The sequence below is a fragment of the Sprattus sprattus genome (genome assembly GCF_963457725.1).
Source record: "Sprattus sprattus genome assembly, chromosome: 1".
Classification (NCBI taxonomy): Eukaryota; Metazoa; Chordata; class Actinopteri; order Clupeiformes; family Clupeidae; genus Sprattus; species Sprattus sprattus.
Genome location: NC_137920.1, coordinates 77,412,121 through 77,430,148, shown reverse-complemented (window position 1 = coordinate 77,430,148; position 18,028 = coordinate 77,412,121). Strand labels below are relative to the sequence as shown.

The following is an 18,028-nucleotide window of genomic DNA, read 5'->3' as shown; positions in this document are numbered from 1 at the left end:
GGCAAAAACATCTTTTTATATTTCGTTTAGTGTTGGACATCATGATATCAAACTTGAGGCATTTTGGGCGTAACGCAACAGCTGCCGCTGCGATGTCAGGAATTCAGCGCCACTTGAACTAGGTAAATGCCTATCTTATCTCTTAACACACCCTGGTCGGAAAACAATACTGAAACAATGGTTGTGTTTCCCATACTGTGTAACGCGTGACAGTAGTCTGTGAATTCACATGCTGTCTGCCTGTGCATTTTCCCGTGTTTCTTCCCAAGTTGGGAGAGTACTTAGATATTTTTGGGGTGTGTGCAGTTATGCTCGATGTTGGCGAAAAGGGAATGGCAGCAGTTGCGACATTGTAACATCTAAGTCTGCGTACTTCATGAAGTTTCGAAGTTACGACTGAGCGTTTGCTACATTTTACTGATAATATATCAATTTTATTGAATATGAATTAACAGTTGTGCGCTTATTCTCAGGCTTTAATATTTAACTTGGTTCATTTATATCTGTTTACTTGTACTTTAACTCCCCTCTACCCTTGCAGCCCCGCCAAACAGGGTCCCAGGACTTTGATAAACACCACTGAATGGAGGGAGATACAGAGAAGACTCAAGTTCGGGATAGTGATGACATCAAACTTTCAGGTCATGAGGTTACAGCAGAAGTGTCAGCAGCTGTCCAAGACGTGGGCTCCTCGGTGGACGATGAGCCTCTTCCCATCATGCACTGGGAAGCATTGAGCCTGCGAATTGCTGAACTTGAAAAACAAGAAGAGGAAAGGAGGGAGAGGGCAAAGGTTGGAAAACAACAACAGTAAACCTAAATATATTATAACACCAGGGATACTGAACAGTTGCAGCTGTAATGCATACAGAACTGATAAGAACTGGTAATGCCAAGTTTAAGTTTAATGAATCGTATTTATCATTAACACTGAGTAACGGATATACTCATACAGAATATTTTTTTTTTCTAGAGTAATGACTCATTTTATTCTGTCAAATGGTATAAGACAATTAATTGTGGCTAACTGGTCTCCTGATTTCTTCCCAGACTTTGAACATACCAGAAAGAGCGAGAGTCTTTGGTAGCTGGAAAGAGGACAGGCAGAACGTGTTTCATATGGGCCGCTGGGCGGACTCAGATGACGACGACTTCGGCGGATGTCGTTCACCTGTCATTCAGTCTCGGTAGTGGATCTTCTGTATTTTATTCTTATGCAGATCCACAATTCAGTAGTGTTCGGACTGTCTGAATCACTTCTATTGAACCTCTGCGGATTCCAGGGGTGGACCTGGGGTGCCAGGTGGCAGCTGCCACCCTGGTCACGGAGCGTGCCATCCTAGCCGCCACCCCAATCCTGAATCCACCATACACCTAAAACACTCATTCTAAATGCAGTTGAGAACCCCTTTGCCAGCCCAAGAAAAAGAATTCTACATCCACTACTGCTCCTGATCCAATCACATTGGCCCACATCTTGCGTGGAATCGCCTTTTGTTTGGGCACTCTACTCTACCTGTCTGTGATTTAAAGTGCAGCCAGTTGGGTCTTTAATTGATCTGGCCTGGCTTCGGTACCGACCTGGCATAGAATTAGAGTTATCTGAACCCTCATCTGTGTGTGTGTGTGTGTGTGTGTGTGTGTGTGTGTGTGTGTGTGTGTGTGTGTGTGTATGCAGTGATCAGAAGACCTTTGGACTGTTTACTTGTAGACTGTTTTAATGTTTTGTCAAAGCCAGCACTCTAATTTTCTGAGCTGTGATACTGATGTTGGTTATTTATTCGATGTTACAGGTTTAACAGTCAGAAAAACCTTCAGCTCTGCTTCATCAATAACAGTGAGAGTGATGAGGATGAGGATGAGAAATCTGGCAGTGAGGTAAGCAAACTCTATTCAAGGGGACATCTGCAAAAGCAGTCATCCATTTCTGACTTTTGCTTGAGTTTAGTTCCACAGACACCACTATTAATTTCAGTCAATAGCAGTCAGTTCCATGAGATAAGAGGGATCAGTTTTACTTAATGGTCCATCAGGTGTCATGAGTTTAATTCTGCTCTGCTCTATCCGGATCTGTTGTGTTCTCCTACTGAAAGTGTTCCAAGGAGGCTGAGGCGAGTGGAGGCCAGTCTCCAGGGTTGAAGCAGGAGGTGCAGGCTGCATTGAGGACTCTGCGGGATCAGCTGCTGGATAAGGAGGTGAGAAGAATGGAGAATGCATCATAAATAGCAGGCCATTTATCTTCACAACTTCACTATTTCATCCGAAGTTTGTATACTGCAAGTTTACATGATTAAGATGAATGAAGGATGTCTAGATTTTCTGGGACATTCTTTGACCTTTAGTGGTCAGTATATTAAGCTATGTCTGGACTTGCAGCATTTCCGGATATCCTTAATATCTTCCATATGCTCTGTTTGTGGTTATCCACCCATACTGTATTTTACAAATCAAGAGACTGAGAATGCTTCCATGAATTTATCAATACAGATGGTTATAGCTACCAGCCCTTCTCATTGGTCAGCCACTACAATAACACTGGTCATAAACATGCATTATTTAACACGTAATGCATCATATCTGAGGTTGTTTTCATTCAGGGGGGAGTTGTTCAAGGGGCTGATTTATTAGACACAGTGTCGTAGCCTTTATTCACTTACCCTGTCAGAAAGTGGTGCGCAGATGTTTGAGATAAATCCCTGCGGGAAACACTTTTTCCAGCGCCGGACTCGCAGTGAATCTGCCATGACGAGGAAGCTGCTTCACCTCAGTGACCTCCAGACGTGTTCTGTGCAGCAGCTAGACTCACTCAGGGAGTCCATCTACCAGGACATCCATGGTGAGCTCACATCCCCTACAGACTCCTGTTCTAACTTATGGCAATGATGTAACTCTGAAGGCATGATGGGGGTGTGTGACAGTGTTAAATAGTATTCTTGTTCAACGTCTGTTTACATTTGGTTTGCCTCGGATAGGTCCTTCATGATGGTTTTAATTTATGTTTAAAGCAGAACGGCAAAAAAAATTGTGCGTATGAAAGTGGTATCTGCTGCCGTTGAAACAACGGTCTCTCTATTGCATATTTGTTTTATCTTTCACATTGTTAATCTTTCAGCTTTCCGCTTGTTTGTTCTACATTTTCAGACCTGAGTTCCCAGCTGGTTTCTCAGCTCGTAGTGCGGGATAATCTACAGACAAAGCAGGACGCTATGCTTCTGGACGTACAGGATATGACATCATTGTGACAAAGGAGCAACTCGGGCGGGCAGGACGCTAACCCAAACAGTTTACTTTCTGGGGGCGAGTTATCATCTCGCATTCCCACATTTCTGTCCAGTCTCACAAGAGTTCACCCTGAGACAAATATGTAGCATTTCAAGTGCTCCCCCACGGGACATAAGCATCTTCAGATCAGTGTCCTGTTTGTGTGAAGGGAAGCTTTAACAGGCATAATAAGGTGAATACAACAGGAGCTCTAGAGGGGTGCTATGTATATAGACTTAATTATTACATTGTTGTCACAAGTTTTATTGTGTAAGTCCTCTTGTTTATAAAAGATTGTTTAATTTATATTGAGGAGGACGTTAAATAATGAACTAAATTGCTGTTTTTGCGGCTATGTCAAAACAGAAACAAGCTGTCATCAGTTTTAATTGATATTTGGTCAGTCAGAGTATTTCATTTTTATATGAACTTTAAGCTGCAAATGTTCCTAGGCTATCACAGTTGTCCTTAGTAAGGATAACAATTTACTATGTTAATGTCTTATATCATTATGCATTTAATAAATTAAATTTTCTATAAAGTTATAAAATTGTGTGGCATCTACCTTATTAATATAAGACAAGGGTTAGTTTTACAGCAATTGTTCAAGAATGTTTATTCATGTTCCATAGAGTTTATACATACCATTAAGACCGAGGATGTCTTTGCTAAAAGACATGCCTTCAACTTAGATCTCATCAAGACACACTTGGCTATTTATAAATGGTTGTGTTTCCCTTTGGCGTCTCGAGACAAGAGTGATGCGGGGGGTGAAGTAAGGAATGTGGGGCCCTCTGAACCAAATCAAGGAGCAGCTGGCCCCTGAAATTGGCCACCACTGTTCACTCCAGAGTTTATTCTACAAAACACACCTTTTCCCACATAATTTAGTATCTGAACATGATTTACCTCAAATCAGGCATTGCAAAGCTTACAGCTGGTAATAATAATATGGACTTATCTGTAATCTGTCAGTCAACCCGCACAATGTGACACAAACTCAGTTTGAATCCACAACTGTAAAGACCATACACTCCCTTAGAAATACACACAGTCAATTTACACATGTTGGTTATTTGACCGGATACAAGATCAGGCAACCCTTAAGCTGAAGAGCAACTCCAGCAGATCTCAAAGCACAAGTGATGATGATGATGATGATGATTGGCATCTGCATTCTTACTATAGTAGTAAGCTGTGGCAAACAATGTTTTTCTAAAAGAGGCCTTCCTTCTCCCTGTTACCAAAACCTTGTACACAAGTTATTGGGATCTGTCCCTGCTGTGGGATCTGTCCCTGCGGATCTAGGTATCGTTGACATGAGCAGTCCGGGAACGGAAATCGGAGATTCGCCCTATCGGATTTCTTTCGCTCTCCTACATCACATGAATGATATGTCACCGTGTTGGTGAATTAATCTGATCGGAGTGGGCGCACCGATTCTAGTTTGTGAGCTAGGCAGGCTAGGGCAACTGTCTGCAGATCTCCCCCCCAGAAGTAGGCTACAGGCCTACGGGGTGGGTAGGGGGTGGGGATCTCCCCTCTTGAAGATTGCCCAGGGGGAGCAGGGAAATATAGTGCAGTCTCTGACTTTGCACGGTAGCCTACTCATGCAGTTAGTAAAATCAGGCACGATTTAAAATGTTACCAATAAACAATTATGCATGATAATGTGAATATCCAGTTTCACAAACACATTGTTGATTTGTTTTCCTGGTTTGTGCGAAATCGTTAAGAACAACATAATCACAGCCAGTCTGCACACCAAGAATGGTGATTGTTTTGTGGGGGGGAGCAGGGCTCCTTACCGGATAGAACTGCAACTGTACCGAACCAAATCAAAATGTTGGATATTGCACAAAATGTAGCCAGTCGCTGAAGGCTGAATCAGACAATTGCACTGGGAACACCACACTGTACACACGTAGGTGTAAAAGAAAGAAGTATATTGTTCCTTGCATGCCTCCCCCTAGACTACATGAAGGCTGTTATGGGCCTATATTTGCTTACCTATAATGCTAATCCCGCTTACTTTGAATGACTGCAAACAATAAAGATGCTATGAAGGACTTCTACTGGATGTTTTAGAGACGGTACGTACTAATCCTTACAATGTAATCTGTACTCCGTTGGGTCCTGAGTCTTGGATGTGCTCCTTAAACCTTTGAAACTTTGAAAGGTAGTACCTTCTGTAGCCTGTGCGAGGTGTAGTTGCATGAGTGACGAGTCACCACTATTTCGTTGCGAACTATGTCGATACATTTTTTTTTCTTTATAAGTGAATTTCGATGCAATCTTAAGACTATGTGAAATATAACTATCTGGCTTCGAGAGGAAACCCGTTAGGTTCGGATGACAACATTGACAACCATTTAAAGACCCTATCGCGGAGTATTTGTGAAGGACAGTGTGATATTTCATCATTTTAAAACTGGTAACTGCAAGCAATTTGCCAGCTGAGTAATACTGGAGAACACTTTGAAGTTGCGCAAACAAGGTTCTTGATGGAATTTCGGGATTTAATAGGTCAGTGCTTTGGAGGTACGCCACTGTTTGGCTGGCTTTCGCGAAAACAACTGATCAGCGTTAACTAGCGATATTGAGTTAGCTAGGTAGGTGACGAACTAGCTACTACAACGACAAGTTTAACTACATAGCTAAATAGCCACATTTGATGTGTGATCATTACCGCTTCATGGTAATTTCTCAAAAAAAATATCGTTGAATGATAAAATGTTTTTCTAAGGTGGCAATGTCTCGCAGACATGTAGTTTGCTAGCTTCGCATAAGTCATAGTGAACTTGACGTGAAACGCTTAATGGCTTGCAAGCTACATAAACTTGCCTAGTGATAGCTGGCTGAAGTTAATCAAACAAGGGCAAAACAGAAATCTTAACTTTGTCCGCAAAGCTAAGAACAGCGACTTTACAGTCATCTAGTCATTTATTTCCTAAAGAGCAGAAATGCTATAGAACGGAAAGTAATAAGGGATCATTTCCCATTGAATAAGTGGCTGCAAGTTGCCCCGGACACTAAGCGTAGGGCCTGCTGGTCAGGCTTCCGCCGGGTTTGATTACGAAGTCAAGCCGTGTAGGAGACGTCGTGTCCAGGAAGCACTACAGCCTGCCCTAGGGCCTGAAGATCTGAAATGGAGAGAATGGAAGTTGACCAATGCGCAGGCGCCACTTGTGGGAGCGGAGGAGGGGCTCTTCGGAGGTCGAATAGTGCTCCTATGATCACCAGTGTCAGGTTTGACTAGTCTCTTTAATGACTTGTAGCATACCGATGTATCTATTGCACTATGCAACACACTGCTCTCCTATGCTATGTAATACAGCACCACGCTGATATTCTATTATAATTGATGTGCAGGTACCGCAGCTTGCAAGGTCACATCACACTCTCTGTCATTATTTCTATCATTGATAAATACATTTTTTAATTTCTCTGAATGAACATTTCTCATAACAGTGATGGTATGACGGTTTTCAGCCCTACTTCTTCTGCCCGGTATCGAAGGAGTAGCGTGTCAGTCAATCCAAGTTGCCCCCCGCGTGTAAGCATTATTTACTGCCTTTGATAACATTCTTCTGACTTTACCATTATAAACTGGATGACGTGGATTTCGGATACTTTGAAGATTAACTGTGAAGTAGAAACAGTTGTCCAAATGAGATATCCCACTTATTTGGATTGGAGTTATTGTATACCTTCTGAATGTACTTGCTGAAATGTAATTTATTTTTTCCGGTCCTAGGTACTCTCTCTGTCAAATCCCTTTTCATCAGCAAATGACAGATCAGAACAAAAGCGACAGGTGAGTTGAACTGAGAGACTATAACAGCTTAAGATGAGCTGGGTAGGGCTAATAACCTTTCTGGAAAGTATAACTAAGTTCTGTGTTACATCAGTGAGCGGGTTCAAACAGGATGTCACACTCATTTAGATCACACTTTGCATATTTTTGTACACCTGTTACTGATTAATAAAACTAATAATAATTAACAGAAACTCTTATATGTGGATACATAATGACCTGTTCAAGTATATAATGTCGAAGTGACAAGCTTTAAGTAATTGTTGTTATTATAGTTATCGCAGCGAAAAAGCATTACTTCATCCTAAAGGAGTTAGATTGTGCCGTGTTAAGTGTTGTCACTGATGTTTTGTTTTGCTGTCTCAGGCAGAGCACATGGAACTGACCCTCAGAGGGAGTCTCCAGAGACTGAGGTGAGCCCAGTGCCTCACAGCTAACCAAGTACCCCAGTGCCTCACAGCTAACCAAGTACCCCAGTGCCTCACAGCTAACCAAGTACCCCAGTGCCTCACAGCTAACCAAGTACCCCAGTGCCTCACAGCTAACCAAGTACCCCAGTGCCTCACAGCTAACCAAGTACCCCAGCTAACCAAGTACCCCAGCTAATCATGTACCCCAGCTAACCAAGTACCCCAGTGCCACACAGCTAACCAAGTACCCCAGTGCCTCACAGCTAACCAAGCACCCCAGTGCCCCACAGCTAACCAAGCACCCCAGTGCCTCACAGCTAACCAAGTACCCCAGTCCCTTACAGCTAACCAAGTACCCCAGTGCCTCACAGCTAACCCAGTGCCTCACAGCTAACCAAGTACCCCAGTGCCACAGAGCTAACCAAGCACCCCAGTGCCTCACAGATAACCAAGTACCCCAGTGCCACAGAGCTAACCAGGTACCCCACTGCTACACAGCTAACCAAGTACCCCAGCGCCACACAGATAACCAAGTACCCCAGTGCCTCACAGCTAACCAAGTACCCCAGTGCCACACAGATAACCAAGTACCCCAGTGCCACACAGCTAACCAAGTACCCCAGTGCCTCACAGCTAACCAAGCACCCCAGTGCCACACAGCTAACCAAGTACCTCTCTGCCACACAGCTAACCAAATAGGGGTGGGAATCTCTTGGCACCTCACGATTCGATTCCGATTCAGAGGTCAACGATTCTAAACCGATTATCTATTATCAATTCTAAACCAATAAACGATTATCGATGCATCTCGATTTTTAAAACATTTGAGTTTGCTACTCTGAGTCTCAAATCATTTCCTACTTTGTGTTTGATAATTAAAGAAAATGTTCCCACACTCACGTGTCCAGATGCCGCACTCTGAAAGTAAAAAAAAGTACACACTTTTTTTCCCTTTTCTCTCTGAAGTGCTTCCTCACTGGTTCCTGTACCCACGGCCAGCCACTGGCACGACCACATATCAGTGGTGAGTGTTTTTTGATTTTGATTTGATTTGTTTATTTGATGAAGAGGGACAGTGTGCATTAATAAACATTAAAATGTAAATGCACCCAATTGTAGCCAAAAGGCTAGTTTTCATTGGCAGTCCCCCTGCCAGAGTGAAACTGGCTAAAGATATGGAAGAATTACAGCACAACATTGGGGAGGGGAGGAGAGAAAAGACAACACCCAAACGTGTTCAATATGTCATTCGACTAGAACTAGTTTAGTGCTGTACCATATCAGTGGTGAGTGTTCAATATGTCATTCGACTAGAACAGTGGTTCTTAACCTTATTGGAGGTACTGAACCTTGCAAGCTTCATCAGTGCATTCACCGAACCCTTCGTTATTGGGGAAATAAAAATATAATTTCTTCAAAACATATGTATATATAAAAACGGCCCTACATTGCTAGTGTGACCCGGGCTATACTGTGTGTGTCTTGACCCCTGCCGAACCCCGGAGAATGACTCAACGAACCCCTGGGGTTCGATCGAACCCAGGTTAAGAACCACTGGACTAGAACTAGTTTAGTGCTGCTTACCCTCATCAAATTACCTGGCAAAGCGTAGCTTGATCTGGTGTTCCTCGCTTTGGATAAAAGCATCTGCTCAACGAATAAATGTACATGGATTTTCCAGTTTTCACTGTAGCTTTCTCATGATTTCCATTGTCGTTTGCTTTCTGTTAGGGCTTCCACAACCTGGACAGTGGGGTGACGCCCAATTCATCTCCCAGTCCAACTAGACGGTTTAGAGGGTAAGTTAGAGGGTAGATGGTGTCCGCCATTGACACTTTCACTGCTTTTCTGCCATTTACACAGGCAGAGTTATTGTGGTCCTCAAGAGAGCCGGGAATGACGAGTGCCAAGGCTAGTAGTAGGGGATGGCATTTTATTGTTTTGCTGATAGATAGAGGAGAGAGAGGAGAGAGAGGAAGAGGTGGAGGATAGAGGAGAGAGAGGAGAGGGGGCAGAGGTGGAGGAGAGAGGAGAGGGAGGAGAGGGGGAAGAGGTGGAGGATAGAGGAGAGGGAGGAGAGGGGGAAGAGGTGGAGGATAGAGGAGAGGGAGGAGAGGGGGAAGAGGTGGAGGATAGAGGAGAGAGAGGAGAGGGGGAAGAGGTGGAGGATAGAGGAGAGGGAGGAGAGGGGGAAGAGGTGGAGGATAGAGGAGAGGGGGCAGAGGTGGAGGATAGAGGAGAGGGAGGAGAGGGGGAAGAGGTGGAGGATAGAGGAGAGGGAGGAGAGGGGGCAGAGGTGGAGGATAGAGGAGAGAGAGGAGAGGGGGAAGAGGTGGAGGATAGAGGAGAGGGAGGAGAGGGGGAAGAGGTGGAGGATAGAGGAGAGAGAGGAGAGGGGGAAGAGGTGGAGGATAGAGGAGAGGGAGGAGAGGGGGAAGAGGTGGAGGATAGAGGAGAGAGAGGAGAGGGGGCAGAGGTGGAGAATAGAGGAGAGGGGGAAGAGGTGGAGGATAGAGGAGAGGGAGGAGAGGGGGAAGAGGTGGAGGATAGAGGAGAGAGAGGAGAGGGGGCAGAGGTGGAGGATAGAGGGGGAAGAGGTGGATCCCGTGATGGGAGATTTCAGAAGTACTCTGGCGCAGTTGTAGAGGTGCAATACTGGGAGGGCTGCCTTAAACACTGTCTGAGTGGAGTTGATGTTTTCTGGAACTGTGTAAACTACATCCAAGGGGTGTTCCGGTCTCTACCAGTCTATGCTGTTGTTTAATGTGTGTGTTTGTGCACTATGCGCATATGTGTATATGTCTGTCTGTGTGTGTCTATGTTTTATTCTGTAAGAATGACTCTACACGCTAGAATGCTATGGAGTATCAGGTGTGGTAGCATGTTGCGCTCAATAGAGATATTGAGGTGTCATGTGGGTCAGACTGGCTTTAAAGAGTTGAGTGGTTTGCAAACCGTGACCCGGATGATGAATCAAAGTCAGTCTTTGAGCGCTCCTAACCCTGGTATTATAACCCTGTCATGCCTCACTGGAGTTGAGCTCATCTAAGACCATAGGCAGCTCTGGGCCTCTGGGCGCTGCTCTGGGAGCTGCTCTGGGCCTCTGTGCGCTGCTCTGGGCCTCTGGGCGCTGCTCTGGGCCTCTGGGCGCTAATCTGGGCCTCTGGGCGCTGCTCTGGGCGCTGCTCTGGGCCTCTGGGCGCTGCTCTGGGAGCTGCTCTGGGCCTCTGGGCGCTGCTCTGGGCGCTGCTCTGGGTGCTGCTCTGGGAGCTGCTCTGTGCGCTGCTCTGGGCGCTGCTCTGGGAGTTGCTCTGGGAGCTGCTTTGTGCGCTGCTCTGGGAGCTGCTCTGGGCCTCTGGGAGCTGCTCTGTGCGCTGCTCTGGGAGCTGCTATGGGCCTCTGGGAGCTGCTCTGGGCGCTGCTCTGGGCCTCTGGGCGCTGCTCTGGGCGCTGCTCTGGGCCTCTGGGCGCTGCTCTGGGCGCTGCTCTGGGTGCTGCTCTGGGCCTCTGGGAGCTGCTCTGGGCGCTGCTCTGGGAGCTGCTCTGGGCCTCTGGGCGAGGCTCTGGGCGCTGCTTTGGGCCTCTGGGAGCTGCTCTGGGCGCTTCTCTGGGTGATGCTCTGGGCGCTGCTCTGGGCCTCTGGGTGCTGCTCTGGGCGCTGCTCTGGGCGCACTGGGCGCTGCTCTGGGCCTCTGGGAGCTGCTCTGGGCGCTGCTCTGGGAGCTGCTCTGGGCGCTGCTCTGGGCGCTGCTCTGGGCCTCTGGGCGCTGCTCTGGGCGCTGCTCTGGGAGTTGCTCTGGGAGCTGCTCTGGGCGCTGCTCTGGGCGCTGCTCTGGGTGCTGCTTAGGCCTGAACGATTAATTGCATTTGCGATTAAATTGCGATATGGTAAAACGCGATTTTCTAACCGTAACGTCCGCAATTACAACAAAGTGTAAAAAAAGATGGAACATTTTGCACACAGTGATTAAAGCAGGATAACGGATCAATTGCTAATCGCTAGCGAGATGCTAGTGTCTAAAACTAGAGAAATCTCTTTACTTTGACACTATGACAAACTAGTTAGTCTGTCAACAACTGTCCTGACACAGTTAAACATCAAGCAAGTGCAACACAAGACAGGAATTAAGCTACTTACTAGTTCGGCAGACAGTAAAAAAACGGGCGACTTCAGGCACACCTACATAGCGCAGTCATTTGCCTACGGACCCTGGTATGGCAATGGCACTATGGCGATTCTCCATATTAAAAGTCATTGTAGCGCCCCAATTTCTTCAAAGCTGTTATTTTAAGGTAAAACTGCTTATCCTAACCCTAACCCTGAATACAATTACTGCATAAGGCCACTTTAAAAAGTGCATGCCTTGTGTTTATACTTATGTTTATACAGTATGTTTTGGGGAAAAATCGCAATTTGATTATTTTCCCAAATCGTTCAGCCCTAGCGCTGCTCTGGGCGCTGCTATGGGAGATGCTATGGGAGCTGCTCTGGGCGCTGCTGTGGGCGCTTCTCTGGGCGAGGCTCTGGGCCTCTGGGCGCTGCTCTGGGAGATGCTCTGGGCGCTGCTCTGGGCGATGCTCTGGGCGATGCTCTTGGCGCTGCTCTGGGCCTCTGGGCGCTGCTCTGGGTGCTGCTCTGGGAGATGCTCTGGGCCTCTGGGAGCTGCTCTGGGCCTCTGGGAGCTGCTCTGGCCGCTGCTCTGGGCGCTGCTATGGGCCTCTGGGCGCTGCTCTGGGCGATGCTCTGGGCCTCTGGGAGCTGCTCTGGGCCTCTGGGCGCTGCTCTGGGAGCTGCTCTGGGCCTCTGGGCGCTGCTCTGGGAGCTGCTCTGGGCGATGCTCTGGGCGCTGCTCTGGGCCTCTGGGCGAGGCTCTGTGCGCTGCTCTGGGCGATGCTCTGGGCCTCTGGGAGCTGCTCTGGGCGCTGCTCTGGGCGCTGCTCTGGGCCTCTGGGAGCTGCTCTGGCCGCTGCTCTGGGCGCTGCTCTGGGCCTCTGGGCGCTGCTCTGGGCGATGCTCTGGGCGATGCTCTGGGCCTCTGGGCGCTGCTATGGGCCTCTGAGCGCTGCTCTGGGCGATGCTCTGGGCGATGCTCTGGGCCTCTGGGCGCTGCTATGGGCCTCTGAGCGCTGCTCTGGGCGATGCTCTGGGCGATGCTATGGGAGATGCTCTGGGCCTCTGGGAGCAGCAGACACATTTCTGCCCACATCCATTAAATGGCCTCAGGTCTCGGACAGCCTACCTATTTGATATATCGCAGGTATATAAGGCAGAGCCGTTGTACCTAGGGTTGGTTGGCTGTCAGAAAGCCGTGCAAACGAACTTTTCATGAATCACTTATCGAATCACTTCTTAACTGTTTGCACTCACAGGGGCTCAGTCAGCTCTGCAGTGAGGTGGCCGTCGTTGACTCCGCTGAAAAGAAAAGGTAGACTTGATACTAAACTGTCAGTAATGTTGTTATTAGTAGTAATGTTTATTTTCTCCATCGATGATTGATTTATTTTGGCTGCTGTTGTTAGGAGGCGTGGAATCTGACGGACCTCCCAAAAAGCTCTTTGTTGCCGGAGTGACAGAACCAGCTCGGGTAACGAGTTACACGGTCAGGTGAGGCTCTATCTCAAAGTGAACACTGTTTATTCAATGTATATTCTTCTATGAAAGTGAACACTGTTTATTCAATGTAGTATATTCTTCTATAAAAGTGAACACTGTTTATTTAATGTAGTATATTCTTCTATAAAAGTGAACACTGTTTATTTAATGTATATTCTTCTGTAAAAGTGAACACTGTTTATTCAATGTATATTCTTCTGTAAAAGTGAACACTGTTTATTTAATGTAGTATATTCTTCTATAAAAGTGAACACTGTTTATTTAATGTATATTCTTCTGTAAAAGTGAACACTGTTTATTCAATGTATATTCTTCTGTAAAAGTGAACACTGTTTATTCAATGTATATTCTTCTGTAAAAGTGAACACTGTTTATTCAATGTATATTCTTCTGTAAAAGTGAACACTGTTTATTCAATGTATATTCTTCTTTATTCAGTTCTGGTGGATTTCACATTCACAGCCGTAACAATTGAGTGAAATCTTATTCTGTCCACACAGTGTCTCGCAGCCTGACGGCTCGCCAGCGGGGGGGTTGGCGGCGTGCACGAGCCCCCAGAACAGTCCCATATCCCTCTCCCCTCCACCCCCATTCTCCCCCCATCACCCGGGCATCTAGGAGCTCCACACATGTATTCAGCCTACCAGCCCAAGACGTGGTGCCGACCGGCAGCAGGGTTCAGGACTTAGGATTACCTAAACAGTGTGCAGTAGACAGAGCTGGGGTCTCGGCTCAGGCCGCATGTTGATACGAAGGCTTCCACCCCCCATTATGGCAATCAGTTTTGTATACCATCACAGCGAGATGGACTTTACAATCGGCACAATGTTTTTTAAGGTTAAAGACACTTTCCGTCTCTTCTACACCCAGTTCTTGAATCAGTCAGGTGTCTAAGAGTGAAGTAGACAGCATAAGACCTAAGTTTGTTGTTGAGATATCAGGAACCGCCCAAGATGTTTCATCAATGACATCCCAAGGGTGGAGTACAGTGGTGATGTGTAGGGTGTGAATCAAGAGAGTCATAGCACTTAAATATCGGACATGTTTTGGTCTCTGAATCCTACAGTTGGACATAAGATATATGGTGTCTAATTATATTACATATTAGACATTACTACTCTACCTGAAGTATTTGAGTTGCGACTAATTTGTTTGGCCTGTTGGCAGAAGGTTAGAATGTCGAGCCCACTCGTTAGTATAAAATGAAAGTGAATTATTTTTCTTTCTTATCCTTACAGAATTGAGTGAATGTCCTCTGTTGTTCTGTCAGCAACTGTATCTAGTATGGTCCAAAGAGGTCTTCCAATACGAAGTCCAGATATTTTTTTAAATCCTTCAGAAATCAAATGGTGAGGAAATACTCAAGAGGTAATGGCCGTTATACCTGTGTTTGTTTTATACGTGTACAGTATGTGAATATAAGAAAACTCAAATATATATATATATATATATATATATATGTGAACCCTTGACAACCCCAAGCTGTTGGCTCAGTGGGTTAGCATTGCTAGGCAGTCGATCATAGATAGGAAAGTCCCAATCATCGAACACACAATTCTAGACGTAAACTTGTCCTTCATGCGTCACCCCTACGTTGCAGCATTTGTTTTCACAGTAGCGCAAAGATGACGTGGATCCAGTGGGGAGACGTGCTAGTTCCTTTAGAGGGGTTCCCAAGGACCAGCTTTTGGAAATCTTGCCTCACAGTCAGGGAATTATGGGTACTCTAGAGGAGGGAATCAGGGATTAGAAAACCGTAATATTTCAATTTACCTGACTCTTGGTATTATATGTGGTCTTGAGGATCACATATCGGAAATGTCACAGTAAATAGTTTTTCTTTTCCCTATATAGACTGTGACGGAGAGTTGTATTTATAATCCTTTGATCTGCGCATGACTCATATGTAGACATTTGTATCATGCTGCTTAGAGAAGAATCTTACACATTCAGGAATAACATAGATGGTGATTGTTTTTTGTTCCTCTCATAAGACCTTGTTGAATATAAATTTCACATTAACGAAAGATGTGATTCTAGTTGCGATACCTTGTTTTGTTTTGCTTCCAACTTTGACTATTTGCACAGTATTTGATGGATGATCTATATTGCTGTTACATGAGTGGGGATCATATTTACAATTATATCCTTTCATTTTTGTTGGTTTGTTTATTTGTTTGGCTTCAACGTTATGACAATGTTGAGTTCGGGCATTGAGCCACTATCCTATCCTCTATTCCTCTCTCTTTGAAGAGAAAGATATGTAGAAAGACAGACTCTTCTCAAGTCAGATTGTATCAATGACTCAAGACCATGTCCAGATAAGAAAAAGGTTTCCTATGTGGAGACCTTTTGAGTCCGTTTGGCACTGCTAGGATCAACCAGAGGCACAGCAGGGTAACACCCAAATCTAAATGTTAAGATATTGGCCTATATATTTAGAGTATGCCATTCCAAGCTTTTCTTCAAATACTCGTTTGCTATGTAATACAAATTTTAGAAATGTAAACCACAATACAGAATTCAGAATTAATTGTGTATTTTTATCAGATGTTTAAATTACCCAGAATTCCACGAAAAACACTGTAATGCGGTTCATTTCTGATGTTGTGCAGGAAATAACATAGACGCTGCCCTTCGATAACTTACATTTAGGACACGCTTTTAAAATCAAATCAGATCTCTTGTATAATCCAGTCCTCATTTATTACATGCTACTTTGTGTCTTTTGAGACTTGAAGAATCATATCGTTCAAAAATATATGCAGCCATTAGTTTAATAAGTTTAAAGTGTAAAGATATAGCAGTTAAACTAACTGTTGTATCAATCGTTTACCGCCAGCAACGTTAGCATTTTCCTACCAACTCCTCCACGAGATTTTAGAGTCCATAGCCACTGTGTTCTGGACAGTAAAACATTATTGACGTCTTATAAGCGTCTTGATTTGTTTATGTAGCAGGTCCATGTTTAAACTATCATCACAGATTGCATAGCCCAGGAGCCTGTTTTGGCACAAGACTATTTTCGCAGTAGTTGTCAGACAGTAGAGGAAGTTAACTTCCAAAAAGTATTCCAAAAAGTATTGCACAAAACAGCGTCTCTGCATGGCCTTATGTAATGCGACTCTGTGGCCAACGAGTATAATTGTATAATTGCCACTGATTTAATAGTGAATAGTATTTGTGTAAACACATAGCAGAACTCTGCATAATAAAAACGTTTTACACCCCTCAACTCCAGTAGGTGAGGATTTGAAATCAAGATGAAACGCACCGAAACTTTGTATTAGTCCTGGCTTCATTTAGCACACATTTTAGGGCACATAGTCTACCTTGGTTTTAAATACTGTTGGCAAAATATTTGCACAGTACTGTGAACATGCAGTATAGTGTATGTCTTCACATCTTCAGGTATTTCAACACATTTTCCCAATCCATTACATTACATTAGGCCCGTTGTCCACCTGTTTAGCATTTAGCAGTGCCTACATCAGTAGCAGTCCCAAAAATGTTGCCAAATATTTTTTTGACTTTATAACCTTGAACAGGAATACTATTTTCTTGCCGAATGTTTTTTTTTTTGTATTATTGTTTCCTTTCTTTATGCTCCATGACCTTTAGTTAGTGTTGTCATTTTTTTTGTTTTGTTTTGTGTTGTGGTTTTTCTTCTTCTTCTTTTCTTTTTACTTATTTTTTCTGGATTGCCTGTAAAAAAATAACAGTCACGGTTACGACCAACAATATAACCTCCAACAGTAATGACTGGCTTCAGGATGCAGACAGGCCAGAGGCCTCTCACAGGACCCCTGAGCTACGGACCCGTTGTGAAAATACGAACGCTTGCTTGGTGTTTCCATCTTATGTACATACCCAGCTGAGCCCTGGTCTTTTTCAGTTACTCTCATTCAAATTGATTGTGAAATGCCATAGGAAAACTTGATTGGCAGATTATTGTAAATATCATAGAAAAATTATAAAATAGCAATTTTACTTTTTGATCCGTTATCTAAAAGCTTTGTAAACAAAGAGCAGATCTGTCAGTGATTGAATCATGGGTGTGTATGTGTGTAGCAGTATTAAAAGAGGGGTATAAAAGGCTTTAAGAATGGCAGGCCACACATGAGAAGAAGAAGGACTGGATATATATTTTTTTGTTTTGGCGTTCACCACTGCCAGTGCCTCATGTTTGGCAGTTGATTTTGTGTTGTAAATGCTTTTAAAATCCAAGTCATGAGAAGAGTTTTTTTGTGTGTATTTTTTATGATGCTGTAACATACAAAGCTGAAAGCAAAGCAGATACGTTCCATTTCCTGTAATTATCTCATGATGAAGTTGACTGACATGAAAAATGTCACATTTTTATTGAAAAAAAATGCTGCACACTTTTAGTACATATATATTGTATATGAATGCAATCATGATAATAAAATTCTTATATCATGAATTTAATAATAAATGTGTGCTTCATTTGGCATTCACATTTTATAGGCCTACATTAACAGCAGTTTGGCCATGTCAGCATTGTGGCAACTGTTCATGTTCATCGCCACAACATATTGTGTATGCAGGAAATGTGTTTAAATGTGACCTTTGCTAATGTGCACGTCTGTATTCACATTCACAATACAGGTAAGTACAGACATGTCATCAGTAAGTGGGTTTCCGTGGGAATTGAACCCATGACCTTTGCGTCGTTACAACCTGTTTTCTAATAGTGGGGCTTTAGCCAGCTCAGGTCACATCTGTTTAGGCTGACAAATGGTGGTGCTTCTACCTGCAATGACTTAATGGTAACTCCTGCACTGAAGGCTGCTTTTAGCTTTGTGGTCAACTTGCAGTGGTCCACCAAACACATAACCAACTCATAGACGGTATGTTACTATGATTATACTAGGTAATTCAATTTCTTAAATGAGGGACCTGAGG

The 18,028-nt window shown here is 44.4% G+C and overlaps 2 protein-coding genes across 3 annotated transcripts; both read left to right on the top strand.

Annotated features, from left to right (window-relative positions):
• Positions 1-31: 31 nt before the first annotated feature.
• On the top strand, positions 32-3,727 carry LOC308379524 (schwannomin-interacting protein 1). Of its 2 annotated transcripts, XM_080856701.1 has the most exons (7): positions 32-122; positions 542-793; positions 1,051-1,187; positions 1,794-1,878; positions 2,094-2,195; positions 2,719-2,836; positions 3,142-3,727. In XM_080856701.1, exons 2-7 carry the CDS (start codon positions 584-586, stop codon positions 3,240-3,242), a joined length of 753 nt encoding a protein of 250 aa, XP_080712827.1. In that variant the 5' UTR covers positions 32-122; positions 542-583; the 3' UTR covers positions 3,243-3,727. The 2 variants fall into 2 exon arrangements, with proteins under 2 accessions (XP_080712827.1, XP_080712828.1); XM_080856702.1 differs by lacking the exon at positions 32-122 and having other exon boundaries at positions 141-793.
• A 1,756-nt stretch (positions 3,728-5,483) lies between these two features.
• Positions 5,484-17,404, top strand: LOC308376442 (P2R1A-PPP2R2A-interacting phosphatase regulator 1). Its single transcript, XM_080852769.1, has 9 exons — positions 5,484-6,510; positions 6,733-6,817; positions 7,019-7,078; positions 7,445-7,491; positions 8,455-8,512; positions 9,220-9,287; positions 12,859-12,914; positions 13,009-13,093; positions 13,603-17,404. The coding sequence occupies exons 1-9, from the start codon at positions 6,410-6,412 to the stop codon at positions 13,718-13,720; spliced, it is 678 nt and encodes a 225-aa protein (XP_080708895.1). The 5' UTR covers positions 5,484-6,409; the 3' UTR covers positions 13,721-17,404.
• Positions 17,405-18,028: the final 624 nt, after the last annotated feature.

Coding starts and splice junctions, on each gene's coding strand:
- LOC308379524 (XM_080856701.1), top strand. CDS start 584: ATGGAGGGAGATACAGAGAAGACTCAAGTTCGGGATAGTGATGACATC. Junction 1,879..2,093: donor ATGAGAAATCTGGCAGTGAG/GTAAGCAAACTC, acceptor TCCTACTGAAAG/TGTTCCAAGGAGGCTGAGGC. Junction 2,196..2,718: donor ATCAGCTGCTGGATAAGGAG/GTGAGAAGAATG, acceptor CACTTTTTCCAG/CGCCGGACTCGCAGTGAATC.
- LOC308376442 (XM_080852769.1), top strand. CDS start 6,410: ATGGAGAGAATGGAAGTTGACCAATGCGCAGGCGCCACTTGTGGGAGC. Junction 7,079..7,444: donor GATCAGAACAAAAGCGACAG/GTGAGTTGAACT, acceptor TTGCTGTCTCAG/GCAGAGCACATGGAACTGAC. Junction 13,094..13,602: donor GTAACGAGTTACACGGTCAG/GTGAGGCTCTAT, acceptor CTGTCCACACAG/TGTCTCGCAGCCTGACGGCT.